This window comes from Hyaena hyaena, unplaced genomic scaffold (genome assembly GCF_003009895.1).
Source record: "Hyaena hyaena isolate Hyena2069 unplaced genomic scaffold, ASM300989v1 scaffold_76, whole genome shotgun sequence".
Lineage (NCBI taxonomy): Eukaryota > Metazoa > Chordata > Mammalia > Carnivora > Hyaenidae > Hyaena > Hyaena hyaena.
The window spans coordinates 855,645-876,875 of record NW_024080709.1 but is presented as its reverse complement, the minus strand read 5'-3'; the positions used below and the strand labels follow the sequence as shown (position 1 = coordinate 876,875).

The 21,231-nt window shown below is 49.4% G+C and overlaps 1 protein-coding gene across 1 annotated transcript in view; it reads left to right on the top strand.

Moving 5' to 3' along the window:
* BMERB1 (bMERB domain containing 1) overlaps window positions 1-20,831 on the top strand; it is a 129,155-nt gene extending 108,324 nt beyond the window's left edge. The window contains exons 3-6 of the mRNA XM_039233547.1: window positions 8,245-8,318; window positions 14,586-14,700; window positions 16,176-16,258; window positions 19,233-20,831. Of these exons, the coding sequence (XP_039089478.1) occupies window positions 8,245-8,318; window positions 14,586-14,700; window positions 16,176-16,258; window positions 19,233-19,345 (385 nt within the window). The 3' untranslated portion in view covers window positions 19,346-20,831. The remainder of the gene's footprint in view (window positions 1-8,244; window positions 8,319-14,585; window positions 14,701-16,175; window positions 16,259-19,232) is intronic.
* Window positions 20,832-21,231: the final 400 nt, after the last annotated feature.

The window sequence follows — 21,231 nt, the reverse complement described above, 5'->3', positions numbered from 1 at the left end:
CTCAGTCTGTTAAGCTTCCGACTCTTGGATTCTGCTAAGGTCATGATCTCACGGTTCGTGAGTTCAGACCCCATGTCAGGCCCTGTGCTTACAGTGAGGAGATTCTCTCTCTTCCCTTCTCTCTGCTCCTCCCCTACTCACTCTCTCTGTCTCCTCCCCTACTCACTCTCTCTGTCTCTCCTTGAAAATAAATAAATAAACTTTAAAAATTAAAAAAAAAATTTTTTAAAGAATTGATCATACTCGGATGCCTGGGTGGCTCGGTCGGTTAAGCGTCTGACTCTTGATTTTGGCTTGCATCATGATCTTATGGTTCGTGAGTTTGAGCTCTGCATCTAGCTCTGCACTAACAGCGTGGATGCTTTTTCCCTCTGTCTCTGACTCTGCTCCACTTGCCTGCACTCTCTCTCTCTCTCTCTCTAAATAAATAAACTTAAAAAAAAAATAAAGCATGGGGGCGCCTGGGTGGCTTAGTCGGTTAAGCGTCCGACTTTCGCTTAGGTCATGATCTCGCGGTTCGTGGGTTCGAGCCCCGCGTCGGGCTCTGTGCTGACTGCCAGCTCAGAGCCTGGAGCCTGTTTCAGTCTGTGCATCCCTCTCTCTCTGACCCTCCCCTGCTCATGCTCTCTCTCTCTCTCTCCTAGAAATAAATAAAAAATATATATATATTAAAAAAATAAATAAATAAAGTATGATGTTTGGAGAGCCTAGAGAGGGCATGAATTCCCACGCCCCTTCCCCGTACCTTGCTCTGTGTTTCTTCTTCCTCAGGCTGTTCGTGTGTATCCTTGGTGATATCGTTTATAATAAACCAGCAAATGAAAATGTTTCCCTGAATTTTATGAGCAGTTCTGGCAAAGTGTTGAACCTGAGGAAGGGGTCACAGGAACCCCCGATGTATGGCCAGTTGGTCAGAAGTTCAGGTGACCCGGGCTTGTGACTGGCATCTGAAGCAGGGGCGGTCTTAAGGGACTGAAGCCCTTAACCTTGGAGTCTGTGGTGACCCCAGGCAGTGAGTGTCAGAATTGCGTTAAACTATAGGACAGCCAGTCAGGGTCCACCAAGATTTGGAGAACTGGTCGGTGTGGACAAACATTGCACACATTTGGTATCAGAAGTGTAGACTGTAGAGAAAACCAGATTTTCTCGTTTAGTCACAGGAGAGGTTTGTAGTGGGCCTTCGGCTGGGGTCCAGGCTCAGGGTCCTCACGCTCCACCCAGTGCTTCATCTCTGGATGGATGTTACTTCTCACCCATCCCAAGAACACTATTGCAGCCACGATTTATAAAAGAAGGAGCCGGTTAAATGTTATGTTTAAAAGTCAAGTCTTTCCTCTGTCAGTCTGCTTCTACCTTCCCATTGTGGTCTCTGCTAGGTTCCCATGAGGCTCCAGACCATGTCATTGCCAAAGATGTTTTGTAAAGCAGCTGTACTATTATTCTGACTGAGCATGATTACCTGTCCCCATCCAGAGCTGGTAAAATGACCAATTTTCTCCACCATCCCAGCAGCATGAAAAGCTGGGACACAGAAGGACACGGGCAGGCTTCTTTTCCCTCTTGCATTAATCAGCTTCTTGGAGATGCCATACCTCTCTCTCTCTCTCTCTCTCTCTCTCTCTCTCTCTCTGGCTATGAGCTGGCAGCAGCAGAGTTTGATTTCTAGGGCTCAGCTCTATTCCCATAGAGAACTGGACTAGTGTGGCTTATTCAGAAGTCCAGCCAAGCTTTAAAAAATGGTTTGCACAAATCACTGAAATGCTTTCTTAACAGTGTTATTTAATGGCATTGAAATTTGTCATGCTATGATGCTTGCAATGAGCGTACGTATGTTTTATTAAAAGTGCATGTATCCGCACACATGTGTCACTGAAGATGTGTTCAGCTACAAGTAACAGAACATTCGATTAATAGTGTCTTAAATCGAAGGTGCCCAATGGTCCTGGTTTGCCTGGGACTGAGGAGTTTTCTGGGACATCAGAATTTCAGTACTAAAACTGGGACAGTGCCAGGCAAACCGAGACCATTGGTCACTCTACTTAAATCGTAAGGACATTTAATATTTTCTTAACAGGATTCCAGATGCAGGTGGTCTGAGAGTCAGCAGGGTGGCTGTTTCCTCGACTTCCCCTTACCTCTCTCACCGCAGCAAGACGGCTGCTGCATTAGGACAAGGAGTGGGGTAGAACTCAAGACTCCTCTTTCCTAGGAGCCCCGCCTTCCCAAGCAGACTTCCTCTTCCGTCTCATTGGCCGGAAGTGGGTGTCATGGCTACCTCCAGCTGCAGCAGAGCCTGGGCAAGTGGAAGTCCAGAAAAAGCAAATGGGATTGCCATCCCTGTTGATCTGGACTGAATTCCGTCCTCTCAATCCCCGCCACCAAATTCATACGTTGAAGCCCTTATCTTCAATGGGATGGTACTTGTAGATGGAGCTTTGGGAGGTACTTCGGTCATGGGGGTGGAGCCCCCATGAATGGGGTTAGGGGCCTTACACTATAGACCCCAGAGAGATGATCTCTTTCTCCACCATGTGCGGATATAGCAAGAAGGTGGCCATCTGCAAACCAGGAAGGAGGCCCCCTCAGGGAATGGAATTGGCTGACATCTTGATCTTGGACTTCCCAGCCCTTCAGAGCTGTGAGAAGTCAGTGTTCGCTGTTTAAGCCACACAATCTGTGGCATTTTGTGATAGCAGCCCGAGCTTAGGAAGACAACTGGCTTCTCTTGAGGGCTGAAGACATTGCTTCCTGAACAAATCAGGGCTCTGAGAGGAAGATGGAGGGTGAAGGTCAGTTTCAGTGGGCCACGAACCAAGTTGGCTGCAGCTCATGGAGCCACACGGAGAGGGGACACCATGGTGAAGCCATCAAGAGCAGGAGCTCAGGCTGAACCCCAACTGCCACCTTCCAGGGTGCCTTCTTGGGCACGTTGCTTGACTTCCATTTCTTCTTCCGGGAAATGGAAATAAAAACAACCCCTCTCTCACAGGACGGCTGTGAGGATTTAGATTAGTTTATTCATAGAAAGTGCTGAGGACAATGCCTGGCACATAGTAAATGCTCAAGAAATGTTGACCTTTTGTTTCCCTTAATGGCGGAACTCATCGCTCCATCTTCCAGAGAAGGACTTGATTTTTATTTAGGTGAATAGTCTGATAGACAGCTCGGGGAGGGGTTGAGACAGCTCCTTTCCTGGCGGGATGTTCCAGGAACCACCAGGCTTTGGGTTTTGCCGACCAGGGGTTTGTAAGTTGAAGACCAGAGCTGAATTTTTTGGGATTGGGGGTACAGGGGAGCTCCTCCTTTGGCTGCAAGATGTGTGGAAGAGGAAGGGAGAGAAAGAGAAGGGATGGAAGCTGGTACCAAGAAAGAAACGTGAGAACGATCATAGTGCTATCTAATAATGCAGATCTGCAGCAAGGCTCCCATGAGACTGTGAGAAGAATTCCACCTTCCCTGTTAATGGTGGTGATTTGAAGGTGGTTGAGAGAACTCATAGTCATGCTGACCGTAGTTTTGAGAAGGACAGAGAGTGAGAACTAAGACCTCCCAGGGCAAGTGTTCTGTTAACACTTGGGTTACAGAAAGGAAAAATGTCGGAGGCCGGCTCCGGTGGGGTCCAGGGGTCCCTGAAGGATGGACGGTTCAGCGAGGGACGGATGAGAGAGTCCCGAAAATCTTTCTGGTCACCAGGCAGGCATCTCTGCTCTGACTGGGGCTCAGCTTTATTTTATAATTAAGTGTTTGGGGGATGGCACAGAAGTGGCATTTGCCTTAGACAAAGATTTCTGATGACAAACTTCTTTCATATGTAAGAATTTCCAGAACATAGATTTGTAGAAGACTCCTGCATAACCTTTATCAATAGTGATGGAGGTAGGTGATTTGGATGGTTATCCTATGGGGAAGGAAGGTATCTTTAGCATATAAGACAATGTTTTTAGCATAAAAAGGGTGAAGTTAGTTCTTTGTGGGCAGGGGTCAATAGCTTGTTTAAGGCAAAGTATCAAGAAAAACAGGTCTTTCAGGAAACACAGTGTTTGCTCCCATAATCACAAAAGAAAAAGTTCCTCAATAGGTTCCTTCACAAGGTGCAATCAGCATTTTGCCAGAATAAGTCACTCCAAATACTGATCACAAATGCCTTGGGGGGGTGTGGTGCTCCAAGGAGAAACAATTGGATGGGGGTGGATATCCGTCCTTAACTCTAAATTAGGCTTTCAGTCTCAGGGCCAGACTCAATTGTAACTCTTGTGTTCTTAGCCCCCTTTATTATGTAAGTCTTGGATCTGCAAGGCTCATAGAAGAGCCTTTTGACAATCTTCCACAGTGCTTTCATCTGAAGTCTCTTTTGAAAAGGCAGGAATATGCTTTTCCTTATGAGCAATCTGTGTGGGGAATATCGGTCTGATCTAGAATATTGTGAGGCCTGGTCAATACCAGCAGGCTCATTTCCAACATGAGCCAGTAGTAGCAGAAGGAGATACCAGTTTTCATTTCTCATGGCAGGAGCTGTGCAAACACTGCCATTTCCTCGCTGTGACTGTCATCCAGTGAGGCTGGTGCGGCTCCCAGCAGAAAAAGGACTGGCATGAGCTACAAGGAGATACTCAGAGCTGAACAGTGTCCTCTGGGTACACAGGAGGTGAAGGTCATGCATAATTTAGGTTCCTTCTTGGTACTCATTTGTACTTTCCAAAAACTCTGCAGCGAGCAGGGCTCTGTTCTACAATCAGATCAGAATTTATTTTAAAACTTTTATAGAGGGGCGCCTGGATGGCTCAGCTGGTTAAGCATCCGGCTCTTGATTTCAGCTCAGGTCATGATCTCGGGGTTCATGGGCTTGAGCCTCACGTCGGGCTCTGCACTGACGGCGTGGAGCCTGCTTGAGATTCTCTCTCTCCCTCTCTCTTTGCCCCTCCCCTGCTCGTGCTCTCTCTCTCGCTCTCAAAATAAATAAATAAACTTAAAAAACTTTTATATGGAAGAGTACAACCAATAAAGATTATTATTCTTTTTCAAAGCAGAAGATGTTAGCTCCCTGTGTCACATATTTCCCCAGCATCATTTCCCTCTTTTTCTCCCTGCTTTGTCATAGCTAATAATTGTGATAGATCCCAGTGACTGAGCATTTTATTCTATGTGGCCCAGTCACATGCTCAGCACTTGACACACAGAATCATCTTGGGAAGCAGGACTGTTATCATACCCATTTTGAAAATGAGGAGAGGCGCCTGGGTGGCTCAGTTGGCTAAGCGTCCGACTCTTGATTTCGGCTCAGGTCATGATCTTCCAGTTTGTGGGTTTGAGCCCCATGTCAGGCTCTGTGCTCACAGCGAGTAGATCCTGCTTGGGATTCTCTCTCTCCCTCTCTCTCTCTGCTCCTCCCCTGCTCACTCATGATCTCTCTCTCTCTTTCTGTCAGAATAAATAAACTTAAAAAAAAATTAAAAATGAGGAGAGCGAGACTCAGAGAGGTTAAGTCGCTGGTGCATGACCTCTTTGAACTAGAGAGGTTTGGGGCCAGGGCTCTTGCTCTGATCACTGCCTGTCTCTCTTCAGTTCCTCTCTCTGCCTTTCCTTCTTTCATCTATTGAAAACGATCAGTCCGGGGCCTATCTCAATTCTGTGGTTATAACTCAAGATTTTTCAACGTGAGTGTGATTGACATTTCGGACCAGATGATTCTCCACTGAGATGCTGTCCTGTGCCCTGTGGGATGTTTAGCAACGTCCCTAGACTCTACCCAGTAGATGCCAGCAGCAATTGCCACACATGCCCAGTGTCTCCAGACATTGCCTAACATTCCCGGGGACCAAAAGCATCCTCATTAGAGTGGCCGATGTAGCCTGATCTCTGCAGCTGAGTGGAGGATTCTGGAGCACCGCCAGTTGAACACTGGCCACTAGGAGCCCATGGGAACAGGCTGTGCCCTTCTGGCAAGCCCCCACGCTCACTTGACGCAGCTGCCACATGCTAGGACATTTTCAGGCAGGGCCTGACAAATGTTTGGAGGGCCTCTGGCAATGGGGCTATGAGCCTGTGGCTTGTCCTGAAAGCCGGGAGCTGGAATTGGAGGGGGCAGGACGGGCGATTCTCAACCAGCAAAGAGCAGGGAGCCCCAGGCTGGTGTGTGGATGGCACTTCTGAATGGTGGCAGGGGACCCACGCAGGGAGGCGGAAAGATCAGTGGACCTGCTCCCACTTGCTATGGGGACTCAGTTGAGTCTTTCGAGAACATGAACGCTCCCCTCTCTCTCGCCCTGGGGTAGTAGGATGATGTGTTCAAACTGGCCTCCCAGTCCCCAGCGTCTCTCTTTACTCTTTTTCACAGCATGTGACATTCTATTAGATATGTGGTCACCCCCTGTCATCTAAGTTCAGCTCATGGGGACAGAGGGAGCTGCTGCATGCTTGGAGCCCGCAACACTGGTGGGCCTGGGAAATGCTCAATAAAGACCTGCAGAACGAAGGCACAGCCCCTCCATGCCATACAGGGAAGCAATTTAAAAATATATCTCAACAGCCATAGCCATGTCTAGCCCTTTGTACTCCGTGGTGCCATGTCTAAGAATCCGTGGCCCCCACTCCACATAATCCAACACAAAGAAAACGCCTTACATGAATCCATGTGTACCCAACAGTGGCTAAAATAGCACCCCCCCAAAAAAAACCCAGCCTGAAAGCCCCACCTAAGTAATCAAGATAAGGGCAACCTGGGGCACCTGGGTGGCTCAATTGGTTAAGCGTCTGACTCTTGATTTCAGCTCAGGTCATGATCTCACGGTTCAGGGGATGGAGCCCCATGTTGGGCTCTGTGCTGACAGCATGGAGCCTGCTTGGGATTCTCTCTCTCTCTCTCTCTCTCTCTTTCAGTCTCTTTCCCACCCTCTCCCTCCCTCTAAAAATAAGTGAATAAATAAACATTTAAAAAAATCATAGCAGCCCTTATAAATCGACTTGCTGAAATTCCAGGTATCTAGTACATGCATTATTTACAATAACATAAGCTAATATTCTAGCACACCTACAAAACTATAATACATAATGCAAAATTGTATATGCAGCCTGAGGGCTAAGGTCACATGAGTGACTGTCCTTTCACCCTCTTGGTGGGAATATCAGGCACAATCCCTCTGGAGGGCAATTTGGAAGTTCCTAATTAAAATGCGAGGGCTGAGGTGCGTGGGTGGCTCAGTTGTTTAAGTGTCCCACTCTTGATTCCGACTTAGGTCATGACCTCATAGTCATGGGATCTAGCCCTGTGTGAAGCCCTACATTAGAGCCTGCTTAAGAGTCTCTCTCTTTCTCTCCCTTTGTCCCTTCCCCACTCATGCGCAACCACTCTCTAAATAAATAAATAAATAAATATGCAAGTGTTGATGTAACTTGACCCAGCGATTGCATTTCTAGGAATTAATTTTTCTAGGAATTTATGGATTTCTAGGAATTTATCCTAGAAACAACCCAGATGTCTGTGTATAGGGGAATGGTTATATAACCTACTGTATAGCAATATAATGGAATACTATACAGCCATTAAAAACTAGGGCTGCCTCGTAAGCATCTGACTTTGGCTCAGGTCATGATCTCATGGTTCGTAGGTTCCTGCGAGGCTCTTTGGTGAAGGCTCGGAGCCTGGAGCCTGCTTTGGATTCTGTGTGTCCCTCTCTCTCTGCTTCTCCCCTGCTTACGCTCTGTCTCTCTCTCAACAATAAATAAACTTTAAAAAAATTTTTTAATGAGATTTGCATGTACGGACATGGAAAAATGCCTAAGATACACCATTAACTTAAAAAATATTGCGAAACATGTCTGTATAATAACAATGGTGTTGTAACTTATAGTGTAAGCATAAACATGTTTTAAAATCTAGAGGAATATATGCCAAACTGTTGATAATGTTTTTTTTTTCCTAAAGGACTCAGGGTGACTTTCCCTATATTGTGAATTTCTATAATGCTTAAAATTGTTAAACATAGCCGATAAAAGAAAACACGGAACCTGCAGCGTGAGCAAGGATGTGAAGACAGGAATTCCATCAAGGTGTTATTAACAGTGATTGATCATTTCGAAGTAGGGTGATAATAGGCACGTTTTGTTCTTCTTCTTTCGAGGAAGCATGTATGGCCTTGACAAAGGACAACCCGTGCCCCCAAACCCTTTGTTTAAACCAGGTGCTGCTCAGGGTGTAGAATGTTCTGTCGATGTAAACTGCCGTGGTGTGGTGTCCTGTTTCCCCAGGATGGACGACATCCAGCTTTGCAACGACATTATGGACCTCAAACAGGAGCTGCAGAACTTGGTCGCCATCCCAGGTAACCGCGTGAGACTCCAGCCTGGTTCCGGAGCCGCTCCGAGTCCTCCGGCCAGCCCCGTCTGTTCCCCTTAGGTCTGAAAGACAGTTTATCTCCTCTTCTACCACAGCCTCATTTTTGCAGTGCAGGGCTCCATGTCAGGGAGATCCAGGTTCAAGTATTAACTCGGAGTCTCTCTTTGACCTTGGGAAAGTCACTTTATCTGAGACTCAATTTCCCTTCTTCCGAAGATGGGGTAGGAGTAGTCATAGCTCTTAACTCGTTGGGTATAAATCTCATTGTGATGCACAGAACATTGCGAGCCATGAGCCTAGCTTCATATCTGGTGCAAAGTAAGAGTCCAGTAAGTATTTCTTTTAACGTTTATTTATTTGAGAGAGGGGCGGGGGAGGGGCAGAGAGAGAGGGAGACGGAGGATCCAAAGCAGGCTCCGTGCTGACAGCAGAGATCCCAATGTGGGGTTTGAAGTCACGAACCGTGAGATCATGACCTAAGCCAAAGTCAGATGCTTAACCGACTGAGCCACCCAGGTGCTCCAAAAGTTCGGTAAGTATTAACAATTGTTCCTATTACTATTCTGTTTGGGGGCAGGTAAACTTTGGTGTTTTTACAAGCTCTGACTTTGGGGTTCCAACCTCGATCTGTTGATTATTAATGACATGACCTCCAGCAAGTTACTCCACTAAAACTCAATTTCATCACCTGTCAACTGGGACAGTAGTGGTATCTACTTTGGAGGGTCATTGTGGGACGGACTGACAGAAAAAAACCATACGGTGCTAAGCACAGCTCGCACCCTATAACAGGCGCTCAACAAATTATTCCTGTCGTTACTGTCAGTAACTGAACGCATTCCTACCCATCCCTGTAACGTATTTATATATTAATTCATTTTAAAATGACACTAATAAACCTATTACCTTTTTACCTAAGTACCTTTTTATGAACCAGAATTGTCTTTTCTAAATCCACAAATATTTCATGAGAAAAGTGGTATTTAAAAAAAAAATTACCAAATCTTGTTTAATATACTATCCTGTCTGCTTTGGCATGTTTTGCGTTGGAAAGTGTTGTTTTGCTTCAGAGTTTGGAGCTAAGTCCAGATTCACACACACACACACACACACACACACACACACACACACCCCCCTACCATTCCTTCAGGTCATAGCTGATTTGGCCCCGCGTCCCTGGCCACCCAGGCTGGGTTAGATGCAAGGCTGACCTGGCAGATGCATAGGGAATGTGTATGGGCCGCAAAGACACAACTCTGTTCTCGGGAGCCTTACCTTGGCCTCGGGGAGGCCCTCCTTTGCTGGGGTGGGGGTGGCAGGCGGCTGTCCTGTGCGCTGTAGGGTGTTCGCAGCACCCCTGGCCTCTACCCACTCGGTGCCATTAGCATCTCCCCGCAGTCGTGACAACGAAAACTGTCTCCAGGTGTTGCCAAATACAACCCGGCAGGGAGGTGCCAAACAGCCACCCGTCTGAGAACCGCCAGAGTCCCGTGATCTGGGTTTGAATCCAGGCTGACCGGACGGGTGAGCTTGAGGCAGCATCTTCATTTCTCCGAGGCTCACATTCCTGGTTTGCCACGTGAGGACAGTAATGCCACCCTCACGTGGTGGCTGCACACCGTGAGACGGTGAATGCAGTGTAGTTGCGCTGGGTACATCCCCATCCTGCTGGCGGTGTGTGCGGCGGGGGCCCAGCATCTTTCAGGTGCCGTTCCTCTAGGCAGCACTCACAGGTGCCAGGCGTGTGGGGTGACAGCAAGTGGGGTCCGGCTTTCTCTTCTAGGTGATTAAACTGTTCTTTTTCAAATCTATTTATGTATTTTGAGAGAGAGAATGCAAGCAGAGGAGGGGCAGAGAGAGAGGGAGAGAGAGAATCTCAAGCAGGCTCCCTGCTGTCAGCACAGAGCCCAACACGGGGCTCGATCCCACAACCCTGGGATCATGACCTGAGCCGAAATCAAGAGTCAGACGCTTAACCCACTGAGCCACCCAGGCGCCTCAATCAAACTGTCCTAAAATTGGCTGTGGTGAGGCTGCACATCTCGATGGGGGGAATTGTAATGGCATGTGAATTATATCACCATCAAACTGTACCCCAGGAAATTAAATTTCAAACATAAAGCAGTAAAAGAAGGGAGAAAAAAACAGCAATGGTCAGGCATCACCTACTAGAAACTCGATTCAGTGGGTGTGGGGTTCTGGCACTGGTCATGTTTTAAAACCTCATGTGATTATGAGGAGCAGCCAGGGTGGGACCCAGCAGGCCGGGTCCGCTGCCGCGCTTTGTATCCGGCAGAGAAAACGCACCCAGGCTTAGGGAAGCACTCAGCAGGCTTAGAAGGACCAGGGAGGCTCCCGGAGCCCCAGGCCATTGTCTCAGCTTCCTGCGGCTGCTCTAACAAATTCCCACCAACTTAGTGCCACGGATCAACATAGACTTATTCTCTCTCGGTTCTGGAGGATGCAAGTCCGCAAGCAAAGCGTCAGCTGGACCATGCTCCTTCCGAAGGTTCTAGAAGGTTCCTTCCTTGCTTCTTCTGGCTCCTGGTGGCTGCCTTCTTTGGCTTGTGGCTGACTTGCTCCTGTCTCTGCTTCTGTCATCCCATGGCTTCTTCCCTGTACATCTGTGTGTCCTCTCCTCTCCTCACAAGGACACCAGTCATTGGATTTAGGGCTCACTCTAATACGTATGACCTCATCTCAGCTAATTATCCCAGCAAAGATTCTATTTCTTTTATAAAGTTTTTTTAAAAAATATTTATTTATTTTTGGGAGAGCGCAAGTGGGGGAGGGGCAGTGGGAGAGGGAGACAGAGGATCCCAAGCGGGCTCTGAGCTGACAGGCTGATAGCAGTGAGCCCAATGTGGGGCTTGAACTCATGAGCCATGAGATCATGACCTGAGCTAAAATCAGACACTCAGCCGACTTAGCCACCCAGGCGCCCCAAAGATCCTATTTCCAAACAGGGTAGATATGACATTTTGGTGGGTGGGAAACCATTCAACCCAATACCAGCATGAAGCTCACCCCATCCTCGCAAGGATCCGGAGTCAGAAACAGGAAAGTTGTGGGAACGTTCCCTCCCTCTCTGTTTCATTCTCTCTCTCCCTCCATATTGGATTCAGGCCCCATTTTCTCCCTCTAGCACACACACTAAGTAAGACCACTCCTGTCTCCTTCCCATGATCTTCCAACACAAAAGTCCAACTATCACAGCCTCTGTGTCCTAATTTTCATCTTCCCAGGAGAACTCTGATGGGCCTAACGTAGGTTGCCTTCTCTATCTTAGGAAGAAGGATTTCTGAGCCCACCGTTGGCTCAGCAGAACACGTGGGAGCCACTGAGGCGAAGTTTGTGACCATTGGATCAGCCAGGGTCACCCTAGGCCACAGGGGCTCCAGTCAGGGCTGTGGCAGCCTCTAGAACACAGGTGGAAATGGGTGGGAGCAAAGGTCTTTGATTCACATAATCCTGGAGTTCCTGACTAACCAGGGACGGAACTGGGATCAGGAGGGCAGCTGGAGCACAAAAATTCAATAATCAGGGCAAATTATATATTAATGCAATATTTAAAATACCTAAATACACACACACACACACACACACACACACACCACTCCACGATTAACAAAATATCAAAGGTTTTTTTGTTTAATGTTTATTTATTTTGAGAGAGAGAGAAGGAGCAGGGGAGGGGCCAGGGGAGGGTGAGAGAGAATCCTAAGCAGACTCTGTGCTCGCAGTGAGTGCAGAGTCAGATGCGGGTCTCTATCCGGGAGATCGTGACCTGAGCGAAACCAAGAGTCGGATGCTTAGCCGAGAGCCACCCAGATGCCACCTAAAATACCAAAAGTTTAAATGAAGACAAGGTCAGTACTCGTACTCAGTAGGCAGCGTCCGGGGACATTCAAACCTATAGCGCAGGGGGAGTCCCACATGAAGAGCACATTCCACCCGAAATGCCATCGAGTGTCTGGCTGGGGAACACAGGTGGATGAGGTCACAGGACCAGTTGTCAACAGAGCCCGGGTCCTTAATGCTGGTCCCGTTGATTCCCCAGGAAATCGAGTCTTCCCAATCACCTTTGGGCAGAAATTCACACATTAAAGTTTTCTTCCCCTGACTTCCTCCTCACCTCTCCTCTGAATCCTCGTTGAGTCTTTCTGTGTATTCCTGGACCAGAGCCAGGTTTCTAGACGGATTAAGCTGAGTGTAGAGGGAGGGAATCAATGCCTCCAGCAACACATCAATAAAGGCATTGAGGAAAGAGATCACTGAATGGCCAAGAAATCCACGTTTCTCCAGCCAGAGTCAGACCACCACCAGCGCCCCCTGGTGGGTGCAGGTGGCTGGTGGAGGAGACCACCGGGGGCCCTCCCTGCTTTGAGGGCCCCTCTGGGACAAGCCAAGAAGTCTCATCTCACCTCCACTGGCGTCACTGCCACTGGGAATGCGTAGACCCGGCCGGAGAGGCCATGGCACCTTCCCCTTGGACACCTTCATAGGGTTGTTAGAAAGGATTAAAGCGGTGGTTCTCAACCAGGGGTGACTTTGCCCCCTAAGGGACATTGGGCCATGTCTAGAGGCACTTTTGGGTGTCACATCTGGGGTGGGGTACTCCTGGCATCTAGTGGGTAGAGGCCAGGGACGCTGCTAAACACCCTACAGTGCGCGGGACGGCCCTGGCAACAAAGGATGATCCCGTCTCCAGTATCAGAGTGAGAAACAGATTAAATGAACGTGACAAACTCATGGGAATACGACTATAATAGCTGCAGTTTATGAAGCACTTATCATTTGCTCACTTATGCTGTGAGATTTCTTTTCCTTCTAATAAATAAATAAGTATTTATTTCTTTTGTACCTGATCCCATACCTATTAAAGAAGTGGGCATTTAGTCATTAAAACAACAGCGATGATGTAAAATAATAGGTTATAATAAGAGCAGCTGGGGGCGCCTGGGTGGCTTAGTCGGTTAAGCGTCCGACTTTCGCTTAGGTCATGATCTCACGGTTCGTGGGTTCGAGCCCCGTGTCGGGCTCTGTGCTGACTGCCAGCTCAGAGCCTGGGGCCTGTTTCAGTCTGTGACTCCCTCTCTCTCTGACCCTCCCCTGTTCACGCTGTCTCTCTCTCTCCTAGAAATAAATAAAACATTTAAAAAAAAAGAAAAAAATAAGAGCAGCTGGCTGTCCATGAGCCCTCGCTACATACGCAGCAGCGAGCCTGCTATTTTACTTGGTTTCTCTCTCTTAAAAACCTGTAGCAACTTCAGGATTATCTGTGTTGAGAGACTGGCTGCCCAGAGAGGTTAAGAAACATACCCAGAGTCACACAGCTAGGAAGAGGGGAAGCTAGGGCATCAAGCCAGGGTCGTCTGATTCTGCAGTGGGTGCTCACAGTCGTGTTGGGGATGGGGGATGGGGACAGGCCAGGGAGACCACGTAGGAGAGCACACATGGTCCAGGAAGAGATGGCCTGGGCTAAGGAGGTTGCTGGAGGGGATGATAAGGGAGTCAGAGAGTCCTGTTGGTAAGCACGGGGAGAGCTTAGGAGTCAGGTGTGTGGTGCCAGCAAGCGGGGGGTGAAGCTGGCGAGCTGGCGGTTCCCACTGGCAGGTAGGTGGGTGACGTTGGCAAGCCAAAGGACCATATCACCAAGCTGAGTGGTGGTGCCCGCAAGCAGGTGGGTGGTACTTAGAGGCAGGTGGGTGGTGCCTGTAGACCAGCTGCCCCCTATGTTTTTTCTTCTGAAGGGGTCTGAACAGAGGGAGCCAAAGCAGGGTGGAAGTTTGTGCTCTCCTACTTTTCTCAGTTATCATCACCAGCCCTGGGTCTTTGGATTTCTCTTTGGCCTTCTAGCGCTGGGTTTCTGGGACGGGGCTGCCATCAGCGCGGCTGATTCCCATCTGCAGATCAGCTTGCCCTGGCGGCAGAGCAGTTCCCTTTGCACCCCAGCCCGAGCCCCCCAAGCCCTTTGCCCTGTGCGGGACCCGACTTGTATTGTTACCCTTTACGGAGTGCTACCCACGAGCCAGGCTCTCTGCTAAGCCATGTACTTGACGCCACTGCACTTCAGGCACGCCGTGTGTTTTTACAGGAGAGGAGACTGAGGCTTGAGGAAGTCCACTTGCTTCTTCAGGTTCCCCCAGCGAGTGACCCGGTACAGTCAGGATTCTAACCCTGGCCCCTGGACTCACGTGCTTTGAGCAGAGCCACTTGACTGTTTTCTTTGCTGGTGTTTTCTCCTTCCCAGAAAAAGAAAAGACCAAGCTGCAGAAGCAGAGAGAGGATGAGCTAATCCAGAAGATCCACAAGCTGGTGCAGAAGAGAGACTTTCTGGTGGACGATGCAGAGGTGGAGCGGTTAAGGTGAGTGCGGGCTCAGTCCCCGCGCACCCGGCTGCTGCAAGGCAGGCCTCGAGGCTCGGCGTCCCCCCCAACCCACCTTCCGCTGCAAGGACTCCCAGCCTGGCCTAACGGCTGTGGTCGCGTCAGATGCTCCCAAACACTGGATCCCAATGAACCGCCAGCCTTGTGGGCTGAGGACCTGTTTTCATGTTCAAAGGAAATTGGAATCCAGCTCCAAAAAAGACTTGCAGTGACCTGGGGTGTTAAGTCAGTGTTACTCGAGGAGGTGACCGGGAGGGGATTACGTCACATAACACGTGGCAGAGCTTTCTACCCAGGCTCTTCACTGACCTTGCTCCCAAGGCCAACCATTCATCAAGGCAACTTCCGGAAACTTCACTGGGTTTCTGCAGAAACCCTGTCCCCTGTACTGACGTGCTTTCTTTCCTGTCCGCTCCACTTCCCAGCTTTGTTCTTTACTCTCCCCTTGGTGGCCGCAGCGCCCCCTTCCTAGACCTCAGGGGTCTCCTATTGCAAATGCACCTGCCACTTTATCTGGAAATCTGTGGGCTCTGGAGCCCTGGTGCACTGCAGTCCCCTGAGGAGGCTGCACATAGAAAAGATGATTCTGGAATATTTTTTGTCCTGGAGCAAGGCCTTTGGAGCCCTTTGCAAGGCGAAGGCTCCCAGGGCCTCCTTCAACCCAGAAGGCAACTTCCTCTTTATCGTCTGTGTCCCCCTGGGTCCTCCGTGGCCTGGAACGTACCTTGCCTGGCTCAGCCAAGCTGAGGAACGCTGACTTCGTTCCTGGTCACCCTTGGAAGAGTTCGGGTGACTTGCTTTCAGACACTGGGCACGTGCCTCGTGGGAGCACAGATGTCTAGGGTGACTCAAAGGTGCAGGGTCAGTAGGGGTGTTACTCAGCTCGCTGAACCCTCAGCAGAGGCTGAGTCTCACAAGGTCCCTGCCTCTGCTCCTGTGCTGCGGTCTCACCTCAGTCCAGGGAGACAGCCGCTCCACTGTTGATACGTGTCTGGGGTCCTGAGCAAGTTCATCAAACACAACGTGTGCACACCATGTACGCACAACACGCAACAACACACATGCACCACCCACACAGAACACAGAGCAACATGTATGCCCCAGCCACCCACAACACACAGCGTACCAGTGCCACCGCACCCAACATGCAACACACAGGCGCCAGCCACACATAATACACAACATCACACCACCCGTACCCAACATGCAACACATATTCACCAGCCACACATAATACACATCACACCACCTGCACCCAACATGCAACACACATGCACCAGCCACACATAATACACAACATCACACCACCCGCACCCAACACGCAACACATATGCACCAACCACGAAGCCTGAGACATGGTCTCCGCACTTAACCTTTTGCCTCATTCCCTCGGCTCCTCAATGCTTCCTTGCTTAATTTACCTTTCTCTTGTCTTTACACCCCTGTGTCCACAGGGAGCAAGAAGAAGACAAGGAAATGGCGGATTTCCTGCGAATCAAGTTAAAACCTCTAGATAAAGTAACCAAATCTCCAGCCAGTGAGTGCACTCGTTATCCCTCCTCCTTGCCCCATCCAAGAGAAAAGGAGGTTTGAAAGAGTTCCGGGAGCCAGAGGGGGAACAACAAAATGCTTTCTAGAGAGCAGCCTTGGGTACCCGCCCGACAGGAGCAGGCAGGGCCAGCTTCGTGGGCAAGCCACCTGTCAAGTTGCGCAGGCCCCGATGCCCGGAAGGGGGCGCTGTGCTCACTTCCATGTTCTGCTGTTGCTCTCTTGAGATTCTTAATTGTTTGGGAACAAGGGACCCCGCGTTGTCATTCTGCACTGGGTTCTGCAAACGGTGCCGCTGGTCATGGGAGCAGTGTCCCCTTACCAATCACAAGCTTGGCGGATTTTATTTTTAAGAGAGAGAGGGAGAGAGGGGGTGTGGGTGTGTGTGAGCGGGGGAGGGGCAGAGAGAGAGACACACACACACAGTCTGAAGCAGTCTCCAGGCTCTGCGCTGTCAGCACAGAGCCCGATGCGGGGCTCGAACCCACAAGCCACAAGATCATATCCAGAGCTGAAGTCCGACACTTACCTGACTGAGCCACCCAGTCTCCCTGGCTTGGTGGGTTTCTTAGAAGGAGTTGTGTGGCCACTGAGGCCAAAAGTTGGGGGCCGAGGCTCAGGGAGCTCTGGCCTCTGTTGATGCTCAGAGCAAAAAGGGTTCCGTGTGAAATCAGTTTGGGAAATGCTGCATATCTGGCCCTCTGTTTGATGCCTGCGTCCATTAGCATATAAAAGCGACAACAGGTCCTGCTGTCAAGGACCCCTTAGAAGAAATGGATGCCAATTCATACTGGCCCTAGCAAAAAGGGGGCTTCGGCGGCTGGACGCCGTTAGAATGCCCTCACCTTCCTTCCTTTTCTTATCTCTGCCCCTTTTTGCATTTTCTCCTGTTACACAGGCTTCCTCATGGGGCCTGAATTCCAGAACCAGAACTTAGCAACAGCAAAGCAACCCCATCTGTTCTCTCTCCTCGTATCCAAACACCTCAATCTAGGGGAATATTCTGATTGGCCCTTCTTGGATCGTGTTCCCACCTCCTAGGCCATCACTGTCATCAGGCTGGGGTCTTGTGATTGGCCTGCTCTGCATTGCATGCCCACTTGAGTAGCCACAGGGACATGCGCTGTTATCAGAGGTGAAGGGACTGGAAATCTTGCGAAGAAGGCAAAACTCAAAGGTTGCCACCATCTACTGTGGCCACAAACACAGTTTTCCCTGACCAGCTATTAACATCCCATGAAACGTGTGGAGTGTGAGGGAATAAAGAAAGAGGAAGGTCCGTTCTGTAGGCCCCTAATATCCCAAGGCACATGGTCCCTGCCAAAATCCAGCATCTTCGGCGGACTGTCTCTTCCATGAAAGGCAAATTAGAAAAGTTCTACCTAACCATGTGGAGGAGGAACAAGGAAGCTTGCCTTCTATGCACGGTGTCAGACAGCAAAAAATCTGGCACGAAATCAAAACATCAAGCCTTTACCCCATGTAAGGGCCCAAGTGTCCAAATTTACACTATTCATCTAGTGATAGGATCCAAAGTTGAAAAATAACAACTAATATAAAACCGGTGAGGGGCACTTGGGTGGCTCAGTCAGTTAAGCGTCTGACTTTGGCTCAGATCATGATCCCGTGGTTTGTGAGTTTGAGCCCCACATTGATCTCTGAGCTGGTAGTGTGGAGCCTGCTTGGGATTCTCCCTCTCCCTCTCTGACTGCCCCTCCCTGACTTGTGTTCTTTCTCTGAAAATAAATAAACTTAAAAAAAAAAAAAGGAAAAACAACAGTGAAACCTCTGATCCCAACAAAGCAAATGCAATACTGCTCAGCAGGGACCCTTCTTCATCCCATAGTATGTAACCCACAGATAAAACAACGTCTGTGAAGATGAGCTCTCAATAAAAATTTAAAGCCCACGAATAACTGAACCACTGTGAGTGGAGTCAGTATATGCCACCAAAGAGAATGTCTGTCCTCCCAAGAACCAGAAATAATGAGAGATAAGAGAAGGGATAAAACCCAAAATGCAGGATTGCATGAAAAAACAATAGGTAGATTTGCAAACAACTAACTTTCTAAACAAAACTATCTATGGCCATAGAAGTAAAAACTCAATGGATTAAACAGAGCTGAAGGGAGATTTCATAAACTGGAAGACAGAGCTGAGGAAATTAACCAGCATGTAACACAAAGACACAAAGAGATGGAAAATGTCTTCCAAAATATGGAAGATAGACTAAGAAGGTCTAACTTACTTCTTTTTTTTTTTTTTTAATGTTTTATTTATTTCTAGAGGAGAGAGGAGACAGCGTGAGCAGGGGAGGGCCAGAGAGAGAGGGATGCACAGACTGAAACAGGCTCCAGGCTCTGAGCTGGCAGTCAGCACAGAGCCCGACGCGGGGCTCGAACCCACGAACCGCGAGATCATGACCTAAGTGAAAGTCGGACGCTTAACCGACTAAGCCACCCAGGTGCCCCGGTCTAACTTACTTCTAATAGGCATTCCAGAAGGTGGAGTATATCTGAATAACAGACAATAACAGACAAGAGGTGGAGGTATCTGAAAAGATCATGTATGAGCATTTTCCAGAAGTGAAAGACAGGAGCCCTCAGACTGAAACAACTTGGACAAAAGTTCCCACGTATCCATTCACCAAATACTTTGAATGCCAGACCCTGTGCTAGGCTTGGCAGAGAACTGAATAGGATAACTGAATAGGATTAGAGCCAAAGTCTGTGGTTGGAAGCTGAGGACTGAATGCCAGTGGGCCCACAGGGAGGAGGGAACAGTCACTAGAACCATATAAAATGCATGCCAGATCTCCATGACACCTGATCTCTGGAGCTGGAGCACTGTCTGGCCAGGAGTTGGGATGGGACAGGGACTGCAGATGGTCAGGGCTCTCTTCATCTCACCTCTTCCTCTCTCCCTCTTTCCCTCTCTCCCTCCACACCCCTACCCTGCTGCAGGCTCCCGAGCAGAGAAGAAAGCAGAGCCCCCACCTAGCAAGCCCACAGTGGCCAAGACTGGGCTGGCACTCATCAAGGATTGCTGTGGGGCCACCCAGTGCAATATCATGTAGCCCCCCATGTGGGGTGCCCCCGGGGCCACGGGGACCCTGCCTCCCACCCTCTTGTCTTCATAGCCCCCATTTCACCGGGGCCCAAGAGCTCTCCAAGGCGGAAGGGGTTGAAGGCAAGCCTGTGACTGCCGCCAGGGGCCGTGGGCGTGGCGGGCGGGCCCGGCCGCCCTGTACAGAGTGTAGCAATAGGGAGTCCCTCACCGTCGCATGGCCCTCCCCAGAGCATGCCAAACCCAGGAGTCTGTCTCACTGTTTATCCAACCACCAGGAAAGGTCCTCCCTTGAAAAGTATATTTCCACTTCTATCTATCTATATCTAACCCACTGTGCAAATGAACCAGGACAGGGGCATGATCCCTAGGTGTGTATAGTCGTGACTTTTCAACAACCTAGCACCATGTTGGACACATCCCCCATCCACCCTCCTCGCTCTGCTGTCAGGCCTGCCCCATGTGGGCCCAGCTCCGGTCCCCTGTCTGTCCTCTCCCAGGGGCTGTGCTCTGGAGGGCTCCACACAGCCCAGGCGTCCTGGAGACAGGAGGGCCTATCTGTAAAGATTGAACTTGTGTGTGGTGCTGAGGTTATGTCTCCTGCCTCCTCCCTTCCTGCGTCTGGGCACGGTTCACATCGGGAGCATGTTCACCGGCTCGTGGCTCTTCCCCCCCCTTGCAATGTCTGCCCCAGATGTGTGGAGCACAGTGGAGATGAGGGCCCGGGCTGGAGCACAGCCAAGTGCTCAGAAGAGGTAGCAGAGAGCTGGAGGCTCCAACACCAGGCAAGGGCAGATGAGGGGGGGACCCTGAGCAGATGCTGACCCAGATGCTCTGCATCCACTGGGGGCCACCGGAGGGGGTGCCAGCAGGACACCACTCACCAGCCTCACACACAGACCTCCGGAAACAGCAGCGGCGGGCGGGAGAGGTGGCCTGACCCAACCGTGTCCCATCATTCGGTGGTGTATTTTAACCAGCCTGGTAATTCCACCTGTGTGACTTGATGTACATTAGCTACAGCCAGCTCGGCACAGCCCATGTGACCTCTCTGTACGTGTGTGTATGTGTCGTGCCCGGCCTAAAGTAGTTAGCATAACTCACGATGTGCTGATGTGCGATCATCCATCGGAGAAAATAAAAATGGAAACCACGTACACAGCATTTTTAACGTTTTTATTTTTCTTCCTGAGGGTGGAAGTGACCCCTGGACACAGTAAACCATTTTAAAAGTAGAGAAAGTATAAAGACGCTGTTTGTTTCCTGTTTTTCTCTCCCACAAATTTTCCAACTAGAAACCACGCTGACACTTGGCAGATTTCCTTCCAGGCTTTTTTTTTTTTTAATGCCTTTTTGTTTGCTTTGGTTTCCATGATTGGCATCATATTGTACCGTTTATAACCAGTGTTCCTTTCTCATTTAGCCTTATTATCATTAGCGTTTCCCCACGGCGTTGAAAGCTGTTTGTAACATTAAACGCTATTCATAAATATTCACAATGGCTGCTTAGTAATCCATCTTGTGGCTACGCCTTTATCTAACCATTTCCTTCCTGTTGGACATTTAGGCTGCTTCCACTTTTTCAGTCTTATCAAGATGTCACAGGGCACCTGGATGGCTCAGTTGGTTGAGCGTCTGACTCTTGATTTCGGCTTTAGTCATGATCCCAGGGTTGTGGGATCGAGCCCTGCACAGGGCTATGGACTGAGCATGGAGTCTGCTTCAGACTCTGTCTCTCCCCTGCTGCCCATCTCCCTCCTTCTCTCTCTCTCTTAAAAAAATGTCACAATAAACATCCTGGGGGACAGAGAGAGAGAGCTTCATCTGACTTTCTGATTTTTCCTTAAGATAAAATGTTCCTAGATCACCTTTTCCGAAAATATTTCTAAGTCAAAA